Here is a 27,365-nt window from a genome sequence, read left to right as displayed (position 1 = left end):
GCCTGTAATTGAGAATGTAATGACTATATCCTGTGTTGCTCAATGGTCCTCCTCACCTATTGGTTATACCTAACTTTACTACCGTACTACTCCCTCCGCTTTTTAATAGTATACTCTACTTCCTCAATTCCACAAAAAATTCGAGATTCATTATTAGAATTTTATTTTTTGTGAAACAGGGAGAGTACCACATATGTTGCTTTTTAATTCATTTGAATATTTCTGTTTTTAGAAATATTTCTGCAAATAGATAAGCAAATGGATATGCTTAAAGTAATTTTGATGAAAGTTCTGACGGTACTATTTTCGTTTCTCTTAAAAAATGATGTTTAAAGTTTGAGACAAGAAAAGGTTAAGTGTGTTGTATATTTAAAAACGGAGGTATAAATAGCTAGCTAGTTGACTTCTTCATGCTAAATAATCAATTTCGAAACTTGGATGGGTTTTGGTTGGTCACCACATATGCAATTTTCGTTTCGCAGACCTAACCTTAATTTTGTTGCCTCCAAACTGCTAGCCAAATCTTAGCAAAATTCAGAGATGCACTCCAGGTATTCGGTTAGCTTTAGCTATCACAACAAAAAAAGTACAGTGGCGACTGGCGATGATGAACCTATCAGTTCATCCATCAAAGCTGAACTCAAAGAGACAAGGACAGCATCATCAAAGAGCAAGATACATACTAACGAATCACCGCTGTTCAATTGATCCCTTCATCAATGTGATTAGATTCAAGAACATTCCAATACACTGTTGTTCTCTGAAAGTATTAACTAACCTGTTGTTCTCTGATGGAATTGGACGCCGGAGCAGGTAGGATGTCTGATCTTGCATGGCATGATCACAGCAATTCTCTCAGTACCTGTCAACTTCTCACTGTGCTGCCGTGAGATCATTAATGCTAAGTTGGTCACGTCCCTTTCTGTACCAAGAAGAAGAGGGGATGAATTGAATTCGCTGTCTTTCTCTTGCTTTCTCTGATTCGAAGAAGATGCATGATTGTTTATGTGAAAGTTTGGTCCAGTTAGTTAATGGATGTTCCAGTGGTTAATCCACTTTTGCTATCTCTGTGATCAGATCAACAAACTGCCACAAAAATTCAGGACTCTTTTACAATCTCTCAGATGACTTTGGATGGATAGACAAGTTCAGTGACTACGTACTTGCAGGTTGCAGCTACTTAACCAAATCTCACCAACTCGCTCTCCCGGCTGCTCGTCTGGTTGCCGATTTGGCTCGGAAATTTCCTGAAAAGAGTAGCATCGTCTGATGAAATTTTATGGGTTTCTTTTGGGAGTTCTAAATTCTGAGTAGCAGATAGTGAAAATCTAATTGATGAGAATCTAAACAAACTGAGAAAACCATCTTCTAATTTATTTTATATAAATTTTATTACACCTACATAATATGAAGAAAAAAAAAAGCTGAACCATACTACGAGGGTAGTAGAATGAACTATTGGAGTAGGAAGTCCTATTTAAAAGAGTTTTAAAAAATTAGAGAAGCTACGGAGTACAACGGAATTAAAAAAACTCTCAAACAAACCTCATGTCACACTTTACTCATCCCTCTAGAAAGATCGGACGTGCATGGCCATGGAAAACTTCGCGATTTCTTCCTTTCGTTTTGTCGAGTCGTCGCAAAGTCGGAATTTTCTTGGCAGTGGCCACCGCTAGCTAACTTGCAAAGTCGTCTACACATCAAACAGGACGCTTGGACAGGTGCAGCGACTTTGTCTTCTCCTCGAAATTTTTTTCTCCTCCAAACATTATTTTGCACAAAAAAGATCGTCTTCTCCTTCAAACTTCCAAATTCCCGATGCCAACCATGCGTCAATGGCCAGATTAATCAAGTGTTGAGAGAGTGCAGACTGCAGCCAACCCAGCAGGTAAGTTTGTTGAGCAAATTTCATCAAACTAATAGCAAACGTCCTTTTTTTTTCTTTGGGGAGTTGACAATGTCACCTACTATTCCTACTTCGGAATTTTTGCAGGCATACAAAATAAACCAATGGGGGTGAGTCATGAGCAATGTTATAGGTCTAGGCTTACCACATTTGTATTCATAATCTTTTTTACAAAATTTCACCCGCAACTATGGTCTTGTTCAGTAACAATGCATTGTAAGATCAGTGCTATACATTTTCTTTACTGTGTAATATAGCTGCTGCATCATCTTTTTGCTTATACTTATACTTATCAACCAAAATTTAAATTTGTTGATTTTGAGGGTTTTTCATTGAAGTTTATTTTTCAGGCTTTACTTTTATATTGCAAAGAACATGTGTATAAAAGTTTTATTCACAAATTTTTTTTGTTTGCAAAGATACCGTTTTGCTTATTCCGTGAATAAGCGAAACGGCTTCCTTAAGTAGTTAGCTCTGTCTTTTTTATTATTTTATTATTATTTTTTGTTTCTGTGGTATCTAAAAACTCAAAAACTCTGTTGCTACCTCTATATTCTAGTCTCATTTCTATTAATGAAAATGAAGGGCTCAGACTCTCGCTCAGACCCTTTGATAAAGAAAAAACGTCTATGGGCATGTTCGGCTGCACTCTTTTAGTGTTGTTCGTATCATGCAGCCAAACAAACCCTATTAGCTTGTTTGGTAACTTGAGGGAAGGGGATTGGAAGTTTACACGAGGGAATTGATGGTGAGATTAAGATGTGAATTTGATTTTTCATCCCAATCTCTTGTTTGGTAGAGGTGGTGGAAATTGATAGGGAGTTTAGTTGGAGATTAGATCATTAATGAAAACGGATGGTTGAGATTTCTTTAGGCAAAGTAAAGGAGGAATTCCCTCCCAATTAGCTGCCCCTACCCAGGTATTGAAAAGGAGGGAGTTTATTTCTCAATTCCATATCCCCATCCCACTAAAATTCCTATGTCCCACAACCAAACAAAACAGTTAATAGCCTAACCTCTCTAAACTTCCAATCCATTCTAAAAACTCCCTCCAATCAAACGGGTCGTATTTGGATACTATATGTTGGTACGTTTGTTCAACTACTATTTTCAGCTGGAATTCTTTTTTTACCCCTTTGCAAGGATGAGTACGACAATGGCACACGGGTGCAACAGGAGGGGTACGTGCTGCAGTTGATGTAGCAAAATTCTCACCGTGGGTGTGTTTTCAAGTTAAAATTGAAAGTTTGATTAAAATTGGAACGATGTGACGGAAAAATTGGAAGTTTATGTATAGAAAAGTTTTGATGTGATGAAAAAATTAAAAATTTAAAGAAAATTTTGGAGCTACTCCGCCCATATATCTCCCTCTTCGTGGCCGCGCAACGTCGCCGCTGTCGCGATCAACTGCTCATCACATCTTCTCATCGCACGACGCGGCCGGCCGCTTTTTCCTCTGATCTGTTCATCCGTCACTCACTCACTTGGGAGAATCTCCGCCGTCCACTGGACCGGCGACGAACCAGCCGGAGCCGTCCGCTGGATCCGATGGCCGACAAAACCGCAGGTGCGACGAGAAGACGCGCGTGGGGGCCCACGTGTCGGCTACACGCTGCGTCTCGTGGCTGTGCTGGCATGTGGGGCCACAGCCTGGGAACCGGATGCCTAGCCTAGGGCTTTCCTTTCTCTCTGACTCTTTTGAGAGTTTTTGCCCTTTTTTTTTTCTTTTCTTTTTTTTCACTCTGGTCATGCCTTTCTTTTCAGCCACGCCCTGGTGAGAACAGAGATTTCTGTTTGGGCATCTCGTCCTGTCTGCAAAATTTTGAGCCTGTTTCTTTTGGTTTCTTTTGAAAGGAATCTGAACTGACTGTTTTAAGATGAAAATATGCGAGTATTTGTTTTTCTTGTATGAGTAAAAGTTAACAATGCATATGTGCATTACCAAAAATACCAATTAGCGGTCTATTTGAAAATAGTTGGATATTAATTGTCTTTCCTCGTTGTTATAGTCTACTTAGGACTGTATATGAAACTATCAGCTCTGTGCTACTTTCAAATTATCAACTTCGAAAAATGAACAGAATTCAAAAAAAAAACTGATGTCAGCTGTTAAACTTCACAAAAAATTGTATAATAGTGCAGTGGAACATCCAAAACTACTGGTTTAGAGGATTCGAGCACATAAGTGAAAATCTAATAAACAATGTAGGCCCAATATTATTGCTAAGCAAACAACATTATTATTAAATACAATCACATTAACACGGGAGGGAATGGGATCGCTTGAACAGGCAGACCCGGCGGCCTTTAATATCGCAATAATACTCCAACACTACGAGGGGTTCCAGAAAAGGAAAAAAACCTGCGGTCTTTAATACTCCAACACTTCGAGGGGTTCCCTGAAAAAATTCCTTCAAATTAACTATACCACACCTCGCCTCGCCTGTGGTTAACTACTTCTATTTATCCACCCATCCCTCACCTCTCCCTTCTCACAAAGCCCCAAGCAACCGCGTCCGCGTCCGCCTCCGCCGCCTCCTCCTCCGCCGCCGCCGCATCCGCCGGCGGCGGAATCGCCTCGCATCCGTTTCCTCCTCCGCTCCCACTCTTCTCCAGCTGCCCCCCAATCATCGCCGCCCCCGAACAATCCGTTCATCCACCAGGCAGGCAGTCCAGTCCACGCGCAATCTCGGACGAGCACCCACATCTTTGACTCGGGTGATTGATTCCGCCATCAGATCTAGGCGAGAGCCATGAACGGCGGCGACGCGGCGGCGGCGGCGGCGACGCCGAGCCACCGGCGGCTGCCGGACTTCCTCCAGAGCGTGAACCTCAAGTACGTGAAGCTGGGGTACCACTACCTCATCACCCACCTCCTCACGCTCTTGCTGCTGCCGCTCATGGCCGTCATCGTCCTCGAGGCCGGCCGCACCGACCCCGACGATCTCCGCCAGCTCTGGCTCCACCTCCAGTACAACCTCGTCTCCGTCCTCGTCCTCTCCGCCGTCCTCGTCTTCGGCGCCACCGTCTACGTCCTCACCCGCCCACGCCCCGTCTACCTCGTCGACTTCGCCTGCTACAAGCCGCCCGACAAGCTCAAGGTCCGCTTCGACGAGTTCCTCCACCACTCCAAGCTGTGCGGATTCTCCGACGACTGCCTCGAGTTCCAGCGCAAGATCCTCGAGCGGTCTGGCCTCAGCGAGGAGACCTACGTCCCCGAGGCCATGCACCTCATCCCGCCGGAACCAACCATGGCGAATGCCCGCGCCGAGGCGGAGTCTGTCATGTTCGGGGCGCTCGACAAGCTGTTCAAGTTCACCGGCGTCAAGCCCAAGGACGTCGGCGTGCTCGTCGTCAACTGCAGCCTGTTCAACCCGACGCCGTCCCTCTCCGCCATGATCGTGAACAAGTACAAGCTGAGGGGGAACATCAAGAGCTTCAACCTCGGCGGGATGGGGTGCAGCGCCGGCGTCATCGCCGTTGACCTCGCGCGCGACATGCTGCAGGTGCACCGCAACACCTACGCCGTGGTGGTCAGCACGGAGAACATCACCCAGAATTGGTACTTCGGCAACCGCAAGTCGATGCTGATCCCCAACTGCCTGTTCCGCGTCGGCGGCGCGGCGGTGCTGCTCTCCAACCGCGGCGCCGACCGCCGCCGCGCCAAGTACGCCCTCAAGCACGTCGTGCGCACGCACAAGGGCGCGGACAACAAGGCCTTCAACTGCGTGTACCAGGAGCAGGACGACGAGGGGAAGACCGGCGTGTCGCTGTCCAAGGACCTCATGGCCATCGCCGGCGGCGCGCTCAAGACCAACATCACCACGCTCGGCCCGCTCGTCCTGCCCTTCAGCGAGCAGCTCCTCTTCTTCGCCACGCTCGTCGCCAAGAAGCTCTTCAACGCCAAGATCAAGCCCTACATCCCGGACTTCAAGCTCGCGTTCGAGCACTTCTGCATCCACGCCGGTGGCCGCGCCGTGATCGACGAGCTGGAGAAGAACCTCCAGCTGCAGCCGGTCCACGTCGAGGCCTCTCGCATGACGCTCCACCGCTTCGGCAACACGTCGAGCAGCTCCATCTGGTACGAGCTCGCCTACATGGAGGCCAAGGGCCGGGTCCGCCGCGGCCACCGCATCTGGCAGATCGCGTTCGGCAGCGGGTTCAAGTGCAACAGCGCCGTCTGGCACGCTCTCCGCAACGTCAAGCCGTCGCCGGAGAGCCCCTGGGAGGATTGCATTGACCGCTACCCGGTGGAGCTCGTCGACGGCTTCGCCACCCACAACAACACGCAGCAATAACACCATCCATCCATCCATCCATCCTTCTCCTCCATTGGTGCAACAAACACAAACGTTTATCATCATGGATCAAACCAAAAATCCTCAAAAGATTGGTTAGTGAGAATGACATAATGGCACTTGCTTTTATAGGACATGATTGCATTGGAAGAATCTCCAGACTTTGCTGCTGCCAACTCTGCTCTCTACTCTGTGATCACACTGGTCTGTACTTCATGGATCATCAGGTAAGTTTTACAGAGTAGCAGCAGAGCTTTGCTGACGAGGTCATCGGTAGGCCTTCCTATTGTTGTATTATGTACACTACACTTTGTTGTCTCTTTAGCCATTGCTTCCGATTGTCATTTACTCCACTAGATACTGCCATAGTGGTCCAGAGGAAAGGTCGAATTTTGTTTTCCTTTTCTTTTCTTCTTCTATTTCTTTTCTTTTTTTCCCTTCTTTTTTGTCACATGGGATTGATGTTAGTGGCAAGGGCGTTTTGATCCTGCCAACCTATGATGAACGGATCGATGTGCTGTGTATTTGTCCTGTTCAATTGGAAGTTTCCTTTTGCTTAGCTATTACCACTGGCCCTGATGTATTAATGGTTTTTAGCTGGATGTGATCCTGAAGTTCTCGCAAATGCCGTCCAATCCTTGTAGCTGACATCAATGTATACTTCATCAGATACTATACAACAAGATATCGATGCTCCTGGAAGTTGTTTCTTTTAAATTCACACATGTCTTGTTTCAATCCTTATATTTGACATCAGTGTCTACCTCACACATCCCAGCTAAGGGTGGATTATCTAATTTTTCTTTTATGTGATAATCAAGCTGGTCAATGCTTTCCTTCCATGTGCTTTCAACCTATCGTAAGCAAGAGTGCACTGGTATACCAACTGAAGTTCAATAACAAGAAAAGGCAACTTGTTAGTTATTTACATGTCGTTGGATGATGTGCTGAAAAACTTCGCAAGTAGGTTCGACGTTGTGCAATAAAAAGAATTTCCTCATTTCAGTGACAGGAAGTTCAAGAATCAAGCAGTTGTTTTTTTCCTCCCCCAGCTATAGTTCATGGTCTTCTGTTCAAAAGAGTCATGCTCTCCAAATCAACATCTGCTTCAGCCTGACAGGATTTTTTGTGCCATGTAGTTCATCTTTAAGATGTTGACGTACTGAATGAGTAAATGATGATTGGGATATCTATGTTACTTGAACTACCATTGTACCTTGTGTGGTACAAAAAGATGAATCTTAATTGCTTTCTATAGAAAAAAAAAAGTGATAGGTGTTCTGTCACTATGCATATTATTCATGAACCCTTTTTTTTTTGGCCAGATATATTTATGGACCTTAAGTGTACAGAGAGATTGATCAATCATCAAATCACACAGGTCTCGTTGGAGAGAAAAATTGCAGTCATAGTATTAGACAGTGAACCCTCCTGCATCATGCATCCATGTGCAATAATCATCTCAATTTTGCACTAATCTTTTGCGCGCATGTGTTGCACTGTTCTTTACTATAGAAAACAAGATCCAGCGAATCATGATCCGCATCATGTTCCTTGTATTCGGTCACATCATTCCGAGATATTGAGATAATGCCAATGTGGCCCCAAGTGCTGCCATCCTTTGATGGTAATTGCCTAATTGATATGTTGATAGCATACTAGCTAGTCCAATATGTTCATCGAAAGATTAACAAACAAACACACAGCACTAATCAACGGCGCATGCGTCGAGTCAAAAGAAACGTGCATAAACGACCAACGGCGTCAAAGGTTTCGTGACAAATATCATGATTCATGACCAGTCTGCATGCTTTGCTAATGATCGATGCTGAAGAAAACGACCACCAATATCGAAAGTAACACCTGTGTTTTGCGTGTGCGCGTCTTCATGTGTTAAGAAAAAGATACTCGTATTTGCGGCAAATTATATTTTTAGTGATAGACGATATACTTATCGATAATAAGACAGTGATAACTTTATCAATTCCAAAATATATCGATCTACTTTTTTTAAGGTGATCATAGTTGTACCTATGCGTTTGCACGGTATTTTCACGGAGAGAAGCGGATGCTGTCATGTCGTGAAATGCATTCCATCTGCAACATTACTTTCCGTTTCAGGGCCTCGATTAGGCCAGGTTGTGTGTGTGTTCTGTACCGGGCTCAGAGTGTCATGGGCTGGCCTGACCAAGTGTTTCAGGCTGGTCAAGGATGGGCTAATAAAATCCAGCTGAAACCAGATTCGGCCCAGCACATAGCTGGGCCCTTTTTCCTTCCCTACTCCTAGATGTGCAATTGGGCTTTCCGGATGAACTCCTTCACTACTCCCAAGTTTAATTTGCCCTCGAAAGCAGGGGGGACAAAAGCGTCAGTCAATCTCGAGCCCGAGGCCAGCTAGTAGGTGGGCCGGGTCGTGGGCCCCGGAAGCGGGGTTTCAAAAGGCGCAGGAAGGACCACTGATGGGTCATGTCACGTGGGCCCGCCAACCGTTAGGCGCCAAAGCAAGCAAAGCCCGGCATGGGTTGTTGGGTTGGATATGATGGCGGCGTACGTTCTCCGCATCGATCCTAGCGGAGTAGATCCTCCGGCCGAGACCAATGTTTTGCTAATGATATGGTCATATCGACCTAATCATTTGAATGCATTTTTGCTAGTCCTATAGTACTAATCCATCTGGTCGACTGTGCTGTGCCACATCGGCAGGAGTCCACGAGATCGATGCATGTGAATGTGATCGACTGTGCTTGTTTGCTTATTACCCGCATCTTAAATTTAAATTTTATAACTTAGTTTTAAGTTGATTTGGAGGGTTTCTTAGCTCTCAAATTGTCGGTAATACAGGTATAAAAGTTTATTAGGTAAATTATTTTGATTGCTTAGGGAGTGTTTGGGAGGAGAGGATTAGAAAATATTGAGAATATACACTAAACAAGGTGAATCATTAGCATAAGATTAATTGAGTATTAATTATTTTAAGTTTGAAACATACTAGTAGATTAATATGAGTTTTAAATAAACTTTTGTAGAGATTTTTTGTTATGAGAAGGCATACTATTTAGCGGTTTGAGAAACGTACGTGTAAAAAACATTGGATTTCTCCTCTCAACCTGCTTCTGCTGTTCATTTTTCTACTGTTTACGACCTGTACATAAGAGAGGATTACATGCACTTAACTGCAATTTTAAGGTGGTGCCCTGAACTAAACAACAACTAGTCGTAGTGCTGATCGAGGGATGAATGGTTCAAACTTGGAGAAGCGAGAAAAGGCTTGCAAATTCCAAAAGATACCTGCCTGGCCGGCCGCTTGCTTCCTCCGTGTTCTCTCTCATGGATCAGTCATCAAAAACTAAAGGACATGAGGCCACCAATCTCTAGGCTTAACTCTGGCCGTGTCGGGACAACTTTTTGAACGACGATCTCCTCGGCCGGATTGGCTGCACTCCCCTCACCACGCAACACACAGAACTGCACACCCCCTCAAAACAAGGCTAATAATACAGCCGACATGTTGGTTATAAGATTTTTTTTTAGCCTTCTCTTAGTCTACCTATATAATAGCTAGCTCTTTATAGTTAATACAGGATCCACTTGTCTCTCTCAGAAAGTTTCTTTGTTCTTGTGTCCAAGTTGGCTATAAGTTTATAGCCCGCTTCTCCTCTCTCTCCTCTATTCTCTCTTCCACCTCAGCATTTAGCCGACTTATAGCTTACTATTATACTTGCTCTCATCTTATGCAGAGAAATGCTGCTAGCTAGCTGCAGGCATGTGGCACAATTTAATCGCTTTGTTTACTGAAGATTCATCAGCACGGAGCACAAGGCACACAATCCCTGAATCCCCTGTCATACGTGTAGAGCATTACGCTGATAAATAACAGGCCACACGACAAATCACGCCAGTACGTGTTTGCATGCAGTCTTGCACCAGTAACATATAATCAACCAATAATTAATCATCTAGTATCCGGTTAACATTCACACTACCAGTTTGACTGCCGATAGTTAATTCTTGTTTCTAATAATATATTCCTGTCACATAAAAAACGAATATAGAATCGGATATAACACATCCTAATACTATAAATCCAGAATACGGATTAATGTACTCCCTCCATCCTAAAAAAACTCAACCTTACCTCCCTTAGAATAACGAATCTGGATAAAGAGTAGTTCAGATTTATTGTACAAAGACGTGTCACATCTGTTAGTAGGTTGGTTTTTAAGGAGGGGGAGTAAAGCTGATCTCTAAACACAGATTTGATGCAAAATGCAGGCACTGTAGCAGGTCGATCTGCAGGTGGTAATAACCAGCAGTACTACGAGTGATTGCAACAGTGGAGTTGGAGGACTACTATGATCTGCCACTTGCACGAGCGAGCATTAATCGATCGGCTGGCGCTGCAGGCGTGTCTGAGACGACCGCACGTACTACTACGGCTGGTGCAGACGGATCATGGATGAGTACGTGCGTGTGCAGAGAGTCATGGGGGCCATGCTGCTGCAACGCAACGCAACGCGCATCATCAGCGCATGCATGCAGCGCGCGCGCAGGTGCAGATGCAGTCGTGTCGGCACTGATGGGCTGCAGCAAATGGAATGATGGGCTCCACTCCCTTCTTGGCTTTCTCTGCATGACACATTGCCACCGATCCCTACATCTGCAAGCTTGCTTCTTCCTTAATCGGTCTATAAAACATTAAAACCGACAGGCAGCTAATTCTCTACTCCATTATATATGCTAAATCGTTTTAACTTTTATCATAAGTTAAACTTCTCTAGAGAAAAAAAAAAGGCCTAGAGCTCAGAGTAAGACACGCCAACAGTCCAACATCTTTATAATATAACAAATAAATACACTATTAAAATATTACATCTACCCTTTAATATATGACATCCAACGGTCATACAAAATATGACATATTGAGTAGTATATTTTATGGTAGATTTTGGTAAACTAATTTGATTTTATCGATCGATGTTGTCGTATTTTCATATAAACCCATATATTTGATATTACATTAGGTCTGTTTGGTTGCTGATTTCACGGCTGTGCCGTGTTACGTGGCAGCCTGCTGAACAGACTCATTAATAATATAAAGCGACTCTCAAGATATAATTATAGGGAAAATGAAGCCAACATAGCAAGCAGGGATGATCTAGTTCGAGTCGATCGACCGGCCGGGCCGGTTGGCTGGTTTTGCCCGGGGTGCTTTTGTGAACGGGCGGACGGCTGAGCTAGAGGTCTCATCATTGGCGTGGCCAACTCATGATCCGTCCATCCATTCCATATATCCATGCAATTATATCTCCACGTCTTTTCTTGAGTTATCCTGCATGCATGCATGCATGGAAACTAGTGGTGGTTACTGGTTGCCACTCTTTACCCTTTTGCTTCTTTTGATCATTTCGCCTTTATTTTTTCTTTTGCACCCTTGTTCTCTCTTCGATCTATACTACTCCTACTCCTTTATTTCTTTCTTGTTTTGATAGAAGTTTTTGCATGCAGCAGCTTGCTGGATTCGATAATGTAGGCAAGGGTTGCGACACGCTTTTCATTTGTGCAAAGGAAAGCAAGGACATGACGTTTTGAGAATATCCACTGTGGCAATGCAAGGAGTAGCTAGCAGCAGTCTTTTTATCTGTTCCCCGTTCCAGCGAATGATCAAGCAATCGCAGAACTGCTGGTGCTGGTACATGCAAAATACTCCGCTATCCGTTTGAACAAATTGAGGTGGTGTTCTTTTCTCATTAAGACGAAGATGAAGATTGGCAGTCCCTTAAATTAATATGATATTTTATAGCAGCTTTCATATAGAAAGTTTTACACAAAACACACCGTTTAGCAGTTTGAAAAACGTGCCACGAAAATCTTAATCTTCATCCAACTTTTATTGGAGAAAAAAACGGGACCTGAACTATAAACACATGTCCTGTTCAGATTCGTTGTACTAGATTCCTTTTAAATTGAGTATTTTTTTTAGGAGTATATTGGTAGTGGAGTAGATGACGGGCTGTATGTACTGCGTGTAGCTAGTGACAGGGGATCGGATCATACAGGATCGATCCGGTACGGGAGGAGGAACAGATCGGACTGTGCACCTCGTGATCGGGGAAGTGCGATTCTACTGCACTGCACACAAGAGAGCGAGTAGTGTCTCTGGGCTGGGGTGGGTAGGGTAGCTAACGACCACGTCCCCAGGAGTTGCATGGGAGACTGTTCCCCGTTTCACGTGCCCCCCCTCCTCTTTTGACCCCCCCTCGCTGCAGCTGCCCCGCTTCTCTCTCTCTTGACCGCCTCCTGCCTCTGCCACCGCAGCGCTGCGTGCAGACACGCACACGCACGAACACAAAACACACGCGAGACGCCGAGACGGACAGGGAGGCAGACATGCGCGCACACACACCCACCCACCCGCATCGCATCGCATCGCTCCCCGCGCCGGCAACGCAAAATCTCGTCCACTTCTCCAGCAAAACGCCAACCAAACCCAAACCCCACACAGGTGAGCGGCTGAGCGATCGAGTCTCCTCGTTATAATAAGCGGATTTGCCACCGCGTACGCCGCGCCTGCGCTAGCTCACATGCCCCCGCCCGCTTCGCCTCGCCGACCACGGCTCGCGATCGCAGCCAACGAGACAGACGATAGTACCCTCCTCTCGATATCTCTCGCCGATCGATCGATCGATCCACCATTGTTAGGTTGAGATAATGCTGCAGGAGCTGGCGCCGTGCACGTGCGGGATGCTGTACGGCAGCTGCGGCGGCGGGTGCGGTGGCGCCGCCGCGGCGGCGTCGGCGTTCTCGCTGCTGTTACCCATGGCGGGCGGGCAGTACTACTACAGGCAGTGCGGCGGCGTCGCGGAGGAGGACAGTCGGTCGCCGTACGGTGGCGGCGGTGCGGCGGTGGACTGCACGCTGTCGCTCGGCACGCCGTCCACGCGGCGTGCGGAGGCGGGCGCGTACGGCGGCGGGCTGCAGCCGTGGGACGTGCCGTCGTCGGCGCGCCCTGGCGGCGGCGGCGGCGGCAAGCAGGACGGCGCCGGCGTGGCTCCTTGCAACAAGGAGGCCCCCGCCGCCGGCCGCCTGCCTCGCCGCTGCGCCAACTGCGACACGATGTCGACGCCGCTCTGGCGAAATGGTCCCAGGGGACCCAAGGTACGTACGTACTCCTGCGTGCCATGCCATCTAGGTAGGCAGCAACGTGCACGAACACCTTTCGTGCAAATCAAGTTCTACTATACAAACGTCACATCACATGAAAAATATTCTTCTGTCGTTGGTTGCAGTCGCTGTGCAACGCGTGCGGGATCCGGTACAAGAAGGAGGAGAGGCGCGCCGCGGCGGCGGTGGCGCCGACGCCGCCGCCGTCGCTGGACACCGGCGCCGGGTACGCGTACTGCTACTCGCGACAGCCGCCGCCGCCACCGGCGCCGCAGTGGGGATGCTACGGCCAGGCCGCGGCGAAGTCGGCGTCGTACGCGATGTTCGACGCGGCGGACGACGGGCCCTGCCTGTCGTGGCGGCTCAACATGATGCCATCCTCGCCGGCGTTCGCCGTCGGCGAGCGGCCCGGCCTGTTCCAATACTATTAGCTTAGCTAGAGACCCTAGATCAGTGTACTACTACTACTACTACGAACTAATTTTGATCAGTTTAGTTTAGTTTAAGCAATGAGATCGATCGATCGATGACCAGAGTTGTACTGTTTGGAATTAACTAGTTCCACCATTAATTAGTTACTAGCAGCAGTATAATTCCTATTGCTCGCGTGCCAAATTTGTTCTTTATATTTCTTTTGTGATTTAACTAACAGTACTTTCCACTGTGCACTAATCATCGTCATCGTTTGATCCAAAAAGGTAAGTGGATATATATGTGGAGGGATATATGTTTGGGCTTTTGAGATGTGAGGTACCATCGATCAATCATCACGGTTATATGTCTTGGGACCCATATAAGGGTTCTCCTTTTGATCAGAGGCCTACAAGATCTTGTTTGAGCTGTTGCCTAGCTATTTAAATTGACCGAACCACTTTTTTTGGGCAATTAAATTGACCGAACCTTTGATATGCTCGTTGTTTGGTCGTTGGTTTACAAGTAGTACTACCAAACAAAATTTGAATTATTGAAGTTAATTTTAAATTATTGAGTTCTTTTATTTTGGGCATGTTCGGCTGCTGCTTTCATGGCTGCACCACAGCCGACACGAATAGTCCCGTACTCACTTAGCACATTCGCAGCTACAGCCATTACAGCCGGCCTATCGAACACTCCCTTTGTTTTCAGCCTTGGCTTCTAATTAATTAAACCACTAAGACATAAGACTAAAGTTAGAAATACAGAAGTTCTACCGTAAAATCATTTTCCGTTGGCTCCTTTTATTTTTCTAGGGTTTATCAGTCGAACCAACCAATCACACATGCAGACGGAGGACTGGAGGAAGGAGAGTGACAATGGCTAAATGTTGGGTGGGAAACAATGATTATAGAGAAAACGTTGTAGATATGAAAAAAAATGAAATGTTGGATCAGGAGCCAAAGTGAAAAATACTGGATCTCAAATAACTATAGAAATCCATTATCCAAAACTGGGTTAATAATAATACGCGAAATGTGGTATCCCAAACCATATCAGATTGGTTTCTGTGGATCGTCCTGAAATGTCTAAACCTTATCGGGCCCAATTATATGTCATCTCGCAATGAGAGGCCCACCAAGGCAGAACTGACTGACACTGCGTTCCTCGGATACCTACCTTTGAATCCAGGAACATAGTTCTAAAAAAAAAATACCGGGAACATTTCTATTGTTACAAGTGAAGAAAAATGCTTGTCCTAAGCAGTATCAGACTATCAGTAGAAGACATGGAACTACAGAGCCAAGGATCTTTCACATGTTTAAATGCTCTAATCCATCGATCAGATCACTGTGCCAACTAGTAGTGTTTATATTCTGGAGACCTCAGGACCACTGGTAACAAGTTGCTATCATACCATGAATTGATAGAAACCTCATTCCTTGGCTGAACTCGTTACTCAGCATGACGCAGTGAGAGTCAAACTAGAATGGTTCAAATCATAATCTCAGTAAAAACTTGGTGTTATTTTAGACTTCCCAGAGGGGAATCTGAAGCTTGTTTTGTCCAGGAACCACGTAACACTGAAAAACTAGCTAGCATCCTTGTTTTGTTTCCCGGCAAGAGTTCATTAATTTCTGTATGTATGGACCTTGTATATGTATTTTTTTAATAGAAAATGTCATATCCCTATATCACAGCATCTGTATCTCCGTATCTTACTAGGCAAATTTTGTTTGCTACCATTTATAGCAAATCGAGATTTTGAACCGTTACTATCAAAAACTAGGGGTCTTTACCAAATTTTAGTAAAGTTGTTAAAAAAATAGCTACATTTAGTTTGCTGCCAAAATTTGGTAATTATATAAGAAATCCTGTCAAAATTTTGGCAAGTTGTCAAAATTTTGGTAACTATGCGGTAAGGTTTTTTTGGCAACAAACTGAACAGGCCCTAGAAAATTGGAAAAAGATCCAAACAGGGAGCTAACTGCAAAAAGCGGGTCAACCGGTCAACTCTGGAAGGAACATATGTACCTGACCGGATTCCGCCGCAATAGCGGTGCACCATGGACCAGCCCAAAATGTCCATTAAGAAATTGGGCCTAATTAGCTACTACAGTATATTGATAGGCCCATATAGTACACTCACGTAAGAGGCCATCCCGTTACGGCCCAATGGCACGTACTCTGCTTTCCTGTTCTGGCCCATACCGGCATTGATGACGTCACCATCGTCGTCTTCCTCGGATCAAATTCTTCTTCATCAAGGCTCTGCCTCTGCGCTATGGATCGCCGGCTACCTTCTCCAGAAATTTCTCAGACTATTGAAATTTGACAAGAAAAATATTTTCGAAGGCAAGCAAAGGCGTCAAGAATGCCTGAGAGTATACTCATATTTTACATTGATCATGCTCATGCAGCCGCTCAAGACAAAAAGGAAAAGCAATTAGGATGAGATCACGAGTGTGTGTCACTGCACAAAAGCCTTTGCAAGTCGATCTGGAATACGTGAAACAATGTTGTACAAGAATATATGAACAGAAAGAATACTTTGCTTTTTGTCCAGTATACTTGACTCGGAACATAGAATACACAAGATTTGCAAATGCGCAAATCAATCCTTCCCTTTGTACTTGAAAAAATGGCCATATTTTCGAAGACCACAAGGCTCAGCGGAAGGACCATTGTATCTCTTCGAGAGTTCTTCCTTTTGTCTCTGGCACCCAAAGGATGACGAACACGAGGGTGAAAGCACTCACGACCATGTAGGACACAAAGGTCCCTGTTGATGTTTAAGAAGATAGCATGAGCGTCAGGTTGGATATTCAGAATTCTACTCTAGTCTCGCTCAACGAAAAGAACAATTCCACTGCAGGAAAGAGAGATCAGAGAAGTAGAAGTATGTACCTCCAGCACTCCAGCTAAGCATCAAGTTTGCTGTCATTGTTATTCCAAAGGATGTAAGCCAGTTGGCGAGCGTCGCAAAGCTTCCTGCGAGACTCTTGATACTAACCGGGAGGATCTGAAAATATACAAGTTGGAAGTGAGTCTTCAGACCATCTGACAAATGCTCCAAAAATCATGGCCATGTGAATGCTCTTCAGCTAAATTCCAAGGCCGTATGATTATGAGCCATGAAGCTATACCTCTGACATTATGATCCATGGAATGGCACCCATACCGAAGGAGAAGGCGATTACAAAAGCCTAAATGAAGTGTACGAGTCAACATTTTCTGTCACAGCTTCCATATTTGTGATGCATATTTTTAGAGAAAACAACATAATGAGGGACATACCACAAGAGCAACCAAGGAGATCATACTTAAGGTGTAGTACATGTGAGAATCTTGTGAAATGCTATCCTGAAACAAATAAATCACAATAACAATATGAAAATATTCAGTGGATTGACAGAAGAGACCTGTGATATATTGCAAAATTCATAAGCCATATATGGAATATTGCATATAGTGCAACAGATGAAACTTTTCCCTTTTCTTTTTTACTGGTAGGAACTTACCTTGAGGAAAAATACAACAGCAACTGCAAGGAGGCTTAGAGTCATCCCAGCAGAAGAGATCTAGAAGTTGAAGCGAGAGCTTTATTATGGTCACAGAATACAGAAAATTAGCATGCTTTAGTTTCAGGAGGAAGAGAATTACGATAAGGAGGATCCGTCGGCCAGCTCTGTCTAATAACCAGGTTGTAACTCCTGTAGCAAGAACCTGACAAGAAATGCCGTGAGCAACTTAAGGACATGTTTACTTGTCTAGTGTGTGGTTTAAGTGATTGCATAGAGACAGGAACGGTATTTATAGTTGCACACCTGGATAGCACCAAGTGCACATGTAGCCAAGTCACTGTTTGTGAGACCTGAAGAAATTTTGCGTGTCACGAAGCCAAATCGGCTAAAATATGACTATGATACAGAGAGACGAAGGAAATTACATATGCATAAACCTATTAGAGGTCCTATCAGGTCAGCGGTCCCAAATTTAGTAGTTTGAAATCTAGTATGCTATTCCTTCTGGGCTAAAGTTTGATGAACAGATGATTACACTGATGGTAATTTAGCAAACACTACCGTTAAAGTTGGCAAGATATCCCAATATATGCATACAATTTACTATGCCTAAAGCCCTAACCAGTGTAATGAAAAGGTTTACTAGCAAAGAAGGAAGCACGACACAACTTACCTGCTGCTTTGAAGATGCTACCTGCATAAAACAATATTCCATTGATTCCACTTAGCTGTTGCAGTACAAGTAGGCCAATTCCTAGCTGCCACAGTTAAAAGTACAATTCCAATTATAAAATTTAGTCCCTATATTTGGTATGGCATAAAAGTACAATACCAATTATAAAGTTAAGGAAATTACTATTAGGGGTGTGCGGTATTTCTTCTGGTTTAATTCTTGAAAACGGATCGTTGTCCTTTTGTTTGCTGACGCTACTGCTCTCTGCATAAAGATGATGCTGTTACTTCCAGAAGCATGTGGTATTGTGGTGCATATATCAGTGTGCTCAATGTTATAACAAGTGCTTACCTTTATATCATTCACTTCCGCGCTGATGTCAGTCTCAAATCCCCTCAGAACTTGTAAAGAAGTCTCAAAATCATCCATCATGTTCATCTTTGCCTAGAGATATATAGAGATAAAAATATGGCTATAAAAAAATGATTCAGATGATGTAATTTAATATCGATTTTTTGCATATACAATAATACATACCAACCATCTTGGGGATTCTGGAATGAAGAATAGGCCAGGTATCAACACAGTGCAAGGCAAGATTCCTACATGCAAAAAAAACACAGATTTGAATAAAAAAACCATTTACTCCTAGTAGACGCATATATGACATCCAAACTATTACTTTAATACTTGTGAAAAAAATATGTGCTGGCTATTGAAAATGACTAACATTCCATCTATGATTCAAATGAAAATATTTGCATGCAATGTTTGTAGGATGTTAGCTATGTTTGTCAACATATTAGTATCATTTGATGTTAATGAACTTGTGAACTGAAATATCAGAACGCAGACATAAAAAAATGAAAGGAAAAGAAGATCACATTAGCAATACAATCAGAACTTGGTTATATTACCTATTACAGCAAGAAGCCTCCAAGGAACAAACATGCCGAGCAAATATGCCAACAGTATACCAACGGTTACAGATAACTGTGTAACAAACAATCACATAAGGTGCTTAAGATAAACAAGAAAAACATAGAAAAGCAATTGTCTTTGTGTCAAAAAGATTATTCCTGTGAAGTAAGGTTACCTGATTCACTGAGCCAAGAGCACCTCTCATGTTTTGAGGTGATATTTCTGCTATGTAAACTGGCACCTGTTATCACATAATACACAGATCAATAGTAAGTCTCTAACATAGCTGGCAATGCAGAGTTTTTTCTCCAAAATATTGACATATCCGTTATTCTTTTTTTTTCTTTTTCTTGAACAAAGAAGTTAAGTACTCAAACTATAAGTGCGCATAAAAAAGGGAGGAAGGAAGTTTTCTCATACAAACCGTATAAGAGATGACACCAACACCAAACCCCTCGAGCAATCGTCCCATATAAAGAAACGATGAGTCCTATAAAGCAAAGGCATCGAGCTTAAATTGTATAAAGCAACAAGGTGGTGAAAGTAAGATTCTGAACCATGTAATGCCATACTTTTGCAAAGGAGATGGCAAGCCAACCAATGATGTTTGGAATTGCAGCAATCATCAATGACTGGAAAATTCACCAAACAATTCAGTTAGCTTAAAAGAGTAGACCATTGAAGTACAACTGACTACTGCAACCATGCCAAAAACAGGACATTAAATAAAATTACCCTAAAGTATGTTTATCTACTGTAAGTCATGCCAGAACACGAGCATGAAAAATACTTCATCCATACATTTTCGTCTATATCGATTTCTTGAGTACCATATGTTCATATCTGTATGAAACAGAAGTATGCAACTACCAAACTCATGAACAGACATAATGTCAAACCCCCAAAAAGCCATCCTAGCAATTCGGTAGCTCAATAATCTACTGAAGAATGATCAACATTTATTTCCAGAAAGTTCCATCCGTTTTGCCCACATTTGTATTACTTAAAAACTAAAAATAAATTTTTATTTGTACTAATTACATAAAACTCTCCCAGCACAGCAGGTGACGTTGACCGAGACCACCATTGTTGTCCTTTAGAAAGAGACTGGTAACCCTATGAAAGCGCAACTAATAACTGCATGCGATGTGTACCCAAAAAAAGAAAAAAAATTCTCACCCCTTTGCGCCCAATGTACTCGGCCATCTGACCACTGGCAATCGCCCCAACCATGGCGCCGACGTTGGACAGCGATCCGAACACCGAGAACTGCAGCAGCAGCGCGTCGTTCAGATTCGGGACAAAAAAAAAAGGGGGGGGGGGGGTAATGGGAAGAACCGAAGAAGAAGAAGAAGAAGAAGAAGAAGCGGGCAGCAACCTCGGAGAGGGTGAGGTCGAGGTCTCGGATGATGGCGTCCTGCGTCGGGGAGGAGAAGCCCCCCGTGAATCCGAACTGGATGGGGCCGAGCGCGACGATGAGCGTGCAGAGGAAGGCGGAGACGTGGGACTCGCGTAGGATGGCCATGGACGAGGTCCCCGCGCCGGTGAGGCTCCCCTGCCGCGACCCCATCCTGTACCAGCTCCCCGTGTGCATCAGCAGCGGCTTCCGCATGCCGCCGCCGCTCTCGTAGTCGCTTCCGCTCTCATCGCCGACGCCGACGCCGCCGCCCCTGTTCATGGCGCCGCCCTCCCGATCTCTACTTCGCCGGCAATGGTTGGATTCCCGAGGCGAGACGAGATCTCTTTACGAGTTACGAGAGAGAGGACGAGATGAATTGGAAGGAGGAAGAGGCGACGAGACGAGGAGACGCGACCCCTTTTTTTTTTCCGTTGAAGCGGGGGAGAGTTGGGGGGATCGCGTCGTGTGTGTGTCTACCTGTCTCTTGACTTGACCGGTTGGCAGGTGGGGCCCACCTGTCAGTCACGACGGGAGAAGATTTCGTTTGGTCCGGGATGGAAAAAGGGGCCCACCTCTGTTTGATAGGAGGAATATTTGGAAATAAAAAATAATTTGTGAATAAAACTTTTATATACGTGTTCTTAACGATTTAAAAGCAAATGCTAAAATATAAACTACGCTGAAAAAACTCTAAAATTAACTTTAAATTTAAAGTTGAAAAATTAAAATTTGGCTATAAACATAAGTATAAGCAAAAGATAAATTTTAAGGGATTTCATTGTTTTCACGGTTTGAACAAAGAATTTGGTGGATAGTCTTCCTAAAGGTTTTTGATTCCTTCCATGCACTTTTTCCCCAATTTTATAGGAAAGCAAATATTTGCTAAATTTTGTTGGAAACTTGCCTACGGGTATGTTCGTTTTAAAGCAGCTGCAGTTTGACTAATGAATCCTTTCTTCCAAACATCCCATATTATATTTTTCATGTGTTTTTCATTTCGCTGGTTAACACAAGCATTCTTGTGTTCTATTTTTCTAGGTTTTTATTCCTGTGTGTAATAAATGGGGCCTCATTTTTCTTTGCCATAAACTACCAAAAAAAAAGTAATCATCCAGAAATCATACATAATCAATTAAAATTGTATTTCTTGGACTGTTTTATGGCATAAATACTAAAAACGTTAATAAGTTCGTGCTCAGATGTACTAGTGTGCACAAGTGCACAACATGTCCAGACAACGACGTGTACTGCTTTTTTTAACGCAAAAACTAATCGGCGAGGCCTCTCGATATTGTCTTATCGCGCGATGCCAACCATAGAAGCCGTGGAGAAGCCGGCGCACATGCATGCCTTTTTTTTTTCTATTACACATTCATGTTTTTCCCCTTATTACAAAGTTTTCTCTCAAATTACTTATCCAATCTATAATCCGATTATACCATTATGTTTGTTGCAATTAAATCTTCAAAACAAGATCTTACATGATTATACTACGATGAAAAAATATTTATACTTGTAAATTACTTTTATTATATACTTAAGTTACTTTTATCATATATATATATATATATATATATATATATATATATATATATATATATATATATATATATATATATAAAAGTTACTTTTAGATTTGACTAAATTACTTTTTTATATATTCATAATGCTTTAAGTCGATTATGTATATTATAGTTTTTAGTCAATTCTATAATTTATGGACTTTAAATTTAATTTTTAGATACAAAATATTTTTCTCTCGAATTTACTTCTAATGTTGTAACAACTTACTTCTATTTTGTGCTAACTTACTTCTATTGCATAGCTAAGTTACTACTACAATTTAAATAAATTACTTTTAAATTAATGAAATGTTTGAATATATTCAATATGGATATTGTTTTGTCTCATATTTTATGTAGAGTACAATGATATAAATAGATCATGAAAATAATACGTGATTTAAAAGATATAAGTTATTAAAGAGCTTAAATCTAAAAGTGATTTATGTATAGGACAAAAGTAACTTACATATATAATAAAAGTAATTTGCAACATAGATATTTTTTATCAGAATATAATCGTGTAAGATCTTGTTATAAAGATTTAATTGCAACAACCATAATGGTGTAATCGGATTATAGATCGGATAAGTAATTTAGGAGAAAATTCTCTAGGAAGGAAAAAAAAAGGCTTGTACTATTTTTTTTTAAGAGAAGGGCGTCGCTAGTTAGTGATATGTCATTAGCGCGCGCGATCTAGCCGTGTCGCTTTTTTAATTTCTTCTGATCTCATTAGGATCATCCCAATCATTTTCACGAGCTAAGCTGGATAAGATCGTGATGACGAGGAAAGCGATTGCTTGCTGAATGAACAACGACCATTTGAAAAGGGCCGGAGATTTCAAACCACCCCGTTTCTCCAAAAAAAATTTGAACGAATTTTATGGAAACCGAACTAAAATTTAATCGCGCAGAAGGCGTAGTCTGCTGGAAATAGATGGCGTGTCGTGGTTGCTGGCTACTTGCATGCTCAAAGCCACGTCATACGGCAACATTTTCTGGCTGTCGTGCTTCTCGTGGACACTATAATATAATGATGCTCCCAGCTGAAAGAAACAAACATGTTCCAGTTTGCAGACATGATGCCAATGGACATGTGCAGATCATGGCAAAATTCCTAATCACAGCTTTGATAGGGATGCATCACCGGCCAAAAACGGCAGAAATCTGTCTTAGTACATGACAGATATTCAACCAGCAATGTCTGCATTTCTTTAAGGAATAAGGGGAGTAAATATATTCATTTATCACTAAATAAGTGTCTCTGAACTCTGAATTTCTGATGAAGGTGCCAAATAACTGTGGAAATATCGGCAGATAGCTGAACTTCAGAACAGAAGTATTTCCAAAACAGTCAGGGATTCAAATTGCTCATGTATGCATCTTTTTATTATATAACGTCGAAGACAAGTAGGAAGCAATTTGATTTGAGCCACTGCACTGGCATTTACAAGCCAATTGGGCATAACTGAATTAAAATTACACAAGAATATATAAAAAAAATGAACTGAATAAAAATGCTTGGCCTTCAACCAGTAATCGACTTGGTAAAAGAAAAGCCAAGGTTCCTGATTGTATAAGTAAATCCTTTCCTTGTACTCAACTGGAGTATCCACTGGATGCAACGAGAAACTCAAAATTTAGCGGAACGAAAACTGTATCTCCTCCAGAGTTCTTCCCTTTGTCTCTGGCACCCAAAATATGACGAACACGAGAGTGAAAGCACTCACAATCATGTAGGACAAAAATGTTCCTGTTGAAATTAAAATAAAATATTTAACTTTTATCAGGTAAATCAGTTCAGAATTTTATTCTTGGTAACAGAGGATTTTTATAGAAATACGGACCTCCAGCACTCCAGCTGAGTAACAAATTTGCTGTCATTGTTATTGCCCAGGATGTAAGCATGTTGGCAAGTGTCGCAAAGCTTCCCCCAAGACTCTTGATGCTAACTGGGAGGATCTAAGAACAAACAAAGATTTAACTGAAATCTTTAGATTACTTAAGCTGATGCCTGAGATACTTGCAACAAAATGGTGGATGTGTCAATGCTCTAAAAATACTAACATCATTGTGAGCTATGGGGCAAAGCATTATACCTCAGACATCATGACCCATGGAATGGCACCCATGCCGAAGGAAAAGGTGATGATATAAGCCTGAAGTAAGTGACCGAGGTAAATTTTCCGGCAGAGGTTTTGGAGCAATTTTCAAAAGAAATGGTTTAACTGACAGACATACCACAAGAGCAACCAAGGAGATCATACTTAAGATGTAGAACGAATGAGAATCATGTGAAATATTACCCTGAAACAAATAATCATTGTAGTAATATTGAAATATTGAGTGAACTGAGGGGAAAGGGGAAGAGTCCATGCGACAATGTAGGCTATCAAAGAGACTGCAACATATGATTATTTTTTTATCACAATGGTATACTGGAAAAAATCTGAATGTACCTCCAGAAAAAATACAACAGATACTGCAAGAAGGCTTAGAGTCATCCCAGCAGTAGAGATCTGCAATTTTAAGTGAGTCACTATGTTATTGTTACAGACAACTAATAAAAAGGTGATTTCATTGGGAAGAGGAAATTACAATAAGGAGTATCCGTCGACCAGCTCTGTCCAGTAACCATGTTGTAACTCCAGTGGCAAGAACCTAATGTAATCCAACGATTTCTGTAAGCAACTTGATATAAGTTACAGAGATGAGATCAGGATATTCCTAATCACTTACCTGAATTGCTCCTAGTGCACATGTGGCCAAGTCACTGTTTGTAAACCCTGAAGTTCTTTGCGTGTTAAGATTACAAGCCAAAATTTACTACAACGTGACTGTAGTACTAAGGACCTATAAGAGATATCCACAACTTACCTGCATCTCTGAAGATTCTACTTGCATAAAACAGAATACCATTTATTCCACTTAGATTCTGAAGTACAAGAAGGCCAGTTCCTATCTGTCAACATAAAGCGTAGTTACCATTACAAAACATGATTAATGACTTTGGTATAAACTGAACAAAAGTGGTATGTAAGTTACCAGTAAGGGAGTGCGGTATTTCTTTTGGTTCAACTCTTTAAAACGGACTGTGGTTCTTTTGTTTGCCGATGCTACTGCTCTCTGCATAACAGGGATTTGAACCATATTAGTCTTCCAGAAAAATGAAAGTACATTATCTCCCAAGTGTTGTGTTAGTGAAAATCTTACTAAGATGAAATCACGCGAAACCGCAAATAACTTGTAGTCAGTTAACCAAGAAAAATAAAATTGCTTGCCTTTATATCATTCACTTCTGCAGTAATATCAGTCTCAAACCCCCTCAAAACTTGTAGAGAAGCCTCAAAATCATCCATCATTTTCATTTTTGCCTGCATATAGATGTAGGAAAGTGCTTGCTACAGATTTCAGATTTGTGATACAATATCCAACTTAGGTGTATAACATACCAGCCATCTTGGGGATTCCGGAATGAAGAATAGACCAGGTATTAACAATGTACATGGGATGCTTCCTACAAGCATGGCAACCCAGATATTTGAATCAGAATCAGAGGTACCAGACATTTAACGCACATACAAATTGCAATAAGTCCAAAAGGTACTAGCAAATATCAAAAGTTAAAAATTCATTATTATTTATTACATATCCCTAAATAGAAAACATTCAGACATCAGGTATTGATTTGTACCTATCACTGCAAGCAGCCTCCAAGGAACAAACATGCCTAGCAAATAGGCCAACAAGATACCAATGGTAACGGACAACTACATAATGAAAAATTGCATGGTAAGTCCAACATAAACAAACCATAAATTTCCCTCGCATAAGATAAGATGCTTCTGACAATAAGCACACCTGGTTCACGGAGCCAAGTGCTCCTCTTGTGTTCTGATGAGATATCTCTGCTATGTATACTGGCACCTGGTACGATATAGTTCACACATTAAGGGTTTATACATGCACTAACTATTAACTAATCCAAAGTTCTTCTGGCAACAAAAATGTAAAAAAGCTTCATTAGCAAAGGATGCTCTGCCTCATTCTACAGGCATCTCAGTCTCAGTCAGATAAGTACTCAAGCAGTGAAGCCACAGAACATTCTAAGCAGCAAATAAACATGAAATGAAGTTGGTAAATACAGACCGTATATGATATAACACCAACACCAAAACCTTCAAGCAAGCGTCCCATGTATAAAAATGACGCGTCCTGAAAAACAAAGATCGGCAAGAATGAAACTAGTGAAAAAGAGCAAACAGAGAAAAATAAGCTTGAGAAATATGTGACACGGACTTTTGCAAAGGAGATGGCAAGCCAACCAATGATGTTAGGAACCGCCGCAATTATCAACGACTGGAGATTCAATCAGCAAGACCATTAGAGTAAAATAATAGAGCTTCACTGTAGTTAACTACTGATCTGATTAAGTGATTATGAAGTATGAACCAAAGAAAATGTCACAAAAACTTCATCTACACATTTTCTGTCATACTAACTCCTCTTTTGCCAGATCAATGGCAATCACAACTAAAGAACTCGTCAACTTTGAAATTAAGGTCAAACCCCAATAGTATAGCTAACTGAACCTGAAATTTTGGGTTCATATTTTCACAAGCTACAGTTCACAGGAAATGACCAGCATTTCTAATCCCACTCACTTTCTTTAATGGCAAATTATTGGTGTTACCGGAAATCATACAACAGTGACGTATTGACCTTGTCAACTATCAAAGTATCAATTGTTCGTCGTCGAGATACAGGATGGCCTTCTAGTGGAAGAACAGATAAGGACCAAATGAAGCACAAATTCTCACCCCTTTCCGGCCAATGTACTCCGCCATCTGCCCACTGGCGATCGCTCCGACCATGGCGCCGACGTTGGACAGCGAACCGAAAGCCGAGAACTGCATCAGAAAGATAAAACTTCACACTACAAGAAACGCAATAAGCAAGAGGAAGCAGCAAAAGCACGCAAGATCGCAGCTGGAACGGGCACGGGACCTCGGAGATGGAGAGCTTGAGGTCGCGGATGATGGCGTCCTGGGTGGGTGAGGAGAAGCCGCTGGTGAATCCGAACTGGATGGGGCCGAGCGCGACGATGAGCGTGCAGAGGAAGGCGGAGACGTGGGACTCCCGGATGGCGGCCATGGAGGAGGCGGCGAGGCTGGACCGCGATCCCATCCTGTACCAGCTCCCCGTGTTCAGCAGCGGCTTCCGCAAGCCGCCGCCGCTGCCGCCGTCCTGGTCGCTGCCGCTCTCGTCGGCGCACGACGCACCTCCCCGCCTGCTCCCGCCGCCGTTCATCGCGCCCGCTCGCTCGCTCGCCTCGGCTCCGCCGCGGCGCCGCTCAACCGGAGAAATGGATGAGAGAGAGGGAGTAGAAAAGAGGAAACTTTTTTCCGTTGAAATGGGGGGAGAGTTCCTGACCGTGTTCGTTGGTCTCCTGTGGGGCCCACTGTCAGTGACACATAAGGAGGCTACTCTGATTTTGTCTGAACTGA

General features: G+C 43.0%; 4 protein-coding genes across 5 annotated transcripts; 2 read left to right on the top strand and 2 right to left on the bottom strand.

Moving 5' to 3' along the window:
* Positions 1-4,371: 4,371 nt before the first annotated feature.
* On the top strand, positions 4,372-6,927 carry LOC127773757 (3-ketoacyl-CoA synthase 4-like). Its single transcript, XM_052299930.1, has 2 exons — positions 4,372-6,241; positions 6,337-6,927. The coding sequence occupies exon 1, from the start codon at positions 4,660-4,662 to the stop codon at positions 6,202-6,204; it is 1,545 nt and encodes a 514-aa protein (XP_052155890.1). The 5' UTR covers positions 4,372-4,659; the 3' UTR covers positions 6,205-6,241; positions 6,337-6,927.
* A 5,623-nt stretch (positions 6,928-12,550) lies between these two features.
* Positions 12,551-14,280, top strand: LOC127774516 (GATA transcription factor 19-like). Its single transcript, XM_052300776.1, has 2 exons — positions 12,551-13,359; positions 13,491-14,280. Exons 1-2 carry the CDS (start codon positions 12,913-12,915, stop codon positions 13,794-13,796), a joined length of 753 nt encoding a protein of 250 aa, XP_052156736.1. The 5' UTR covers positions 12,551-12,912; the 3' UTR covers positions 13,797-14,280.
* A 1,848-nt stretch (positions 14,281-16,128) lies between these two features.
* LOC127773716 (sugar transporter ERD6-like 6) lies at positions 16,129-20,755 on the bottom strand. Its single transcript, XM_052299867.1, has 17 exons — positions 20,276-20,755; positions 20,077-20,166; positions 19,470-19,529; positions 19,322-19,387; positions 19,073-19,138; positions 18,894-18,969; positions 18,514-18,578; positions 18,328-18,420; positions 18,160-18,240; positions 17,977-18,061; positions 17,607-17,653; positions 17,443-17,505; positions 17,301-17,360; positions 17,077-17,142; positions 16,926-16,985; positions 16,687-16,801; positions 16,129-16,561 (listed from the first exon to the last, which is right to left on the bottom strand). The coding sequence occupies exons 1-17, from the start codon at positions 20,573-20,575 to the stop codon at positions 16,449-16,451; spliced, it is 1,506 nt and encodes a 501-aa protein (XP_052155827.1). The 5' UTR covers positions 20,576-20,755; the 3' UTR covers positions 16,129-16,448.
* A 2,464-nt stretch (positions 20,756-23,219) lies between these two features.
* Positions 23,220-27,248, bottom strand: LOC127773715 (sugar transporter ERD6-like 4). Of its 2 annotated transcripts, XM_052299865.1 has the most exons (17): positions 26,866-27,248; positions 26,679-26,768; positions 26,158-26,217; positions 26,008-26,073; positions 25,720-25,785; positions 25,553-25,628; positions 25,311-25,375; positions 25,140-25,232; positions 24,904-24,984; positions 24,736-24,820; positions 24,598-24,644; positions 24,457-24,519; positions 24,318-24,377; positions 24,100-24,165; positions 23,958-24,017; positions 23,706-23,820; positions 23,220-23,611 (listed from the first exon to the last, which is right to left on the bottom strand). In XM_052299865.1, exons 1-17 carry the CDS (start codon positions 27,166-27,168, stop codon positions 23,499-23,501), a joined length of 1,509 nt encoding a protein of 502 aa, XP_052155825.1. In that variant the 5' UTR covers positions 27,169-27,248; the 3' UTR covers positions 23,220-23,498. The 2 variants fall into 2 exon arrangements, with proteins under 2 accessions (XP_052155825.1, XP_052155826.1); XM_052299866.1 differs by lacking the exon at positions 26,158-26,217.
* Between the last annotated feature and the right edge of the window lie 117 nt (positions 27,249-27,365).

This window comes from Oryza glaberrima, chromosome 5 (assembly GCF_000147395.1).
Source record: "Oryza glaberrima chromosome 5, OglaRS2, whole genome shotgun sequence".
Taxonomy (NCBI): Eukaryota; Viridiplantae; Streptophyta; class Magnoliopsida; order Poales; family Poaceae; genus Oryza; species Oryza glaberrima.
Note: the sequence above shows the minus strand (reverse complement) of the source record. Positions and strands in the feature narration are given on the sequence as shown.

Coding starts and splice junctions, on each gene's coding strand:
- LOC127773757 (XM_052299930.1), top strand. CDS start 4,660: ATGAACGGCGGCGACGCGGCGGCGGCGGCGGCGACGCCGAGCCACCGG.
- LOC127774516 (XM_052300776.1), top strand. CDS start 12,913: ATGCTGCAGGAGCTGGCGCCGTGCACGTGCGGGATGCTGTACGGCAGC. Junction 13,360..13,490: donor ATGGTCCCAGGGGACCCAAG/GTACGTACGTAC, acceptor CGTTGGTTGCAG/TCGCTGTGCAACGCGTGCGG.
- LOC127773716 (XM_052299867.1), bottom strand. CDS start 20,575: ATGAACAGGGGCGGCGGCGTCGGCGTCGGCGATGAGAGCGGAAGCGAC. Junction 18,062..18,159: donor AATACCGCACACCCCTAATA/GTAATTTCCTTA, acceptor TAACTGTGGCAG/CTAGGAATTGGCCTACTTGT. Junction 17,143..17,300: donor CTGTTGTATTTTTCCTCAAG/GTAAGTTCCTAC, acceptor TATTTGTTTCAG/GATAGCATTTCACAAGATTC.
- LOC127773715 (XM_052299865.1), bottom strand. CDS start 27,168: ATGAACGGCGGCGGGAGCAGGCGGGGAGGTGCGTCGTGCGCCGACGAG. Junction 26,769..26,865: donor TCAAGCTCTCCATCTCCGAG/GTCCCGTGCCCG, acceptor TTTCTGATGCAG/TTCTCGGCTTTCGGTTCGCT. Junction 24,985..25,139: donor CAGAAGTGAATGATATAAAG/GCAAGCAATTTT, acceptor CCTGTTATGCAG/AGAGCAGTAGCATCGGCAAA.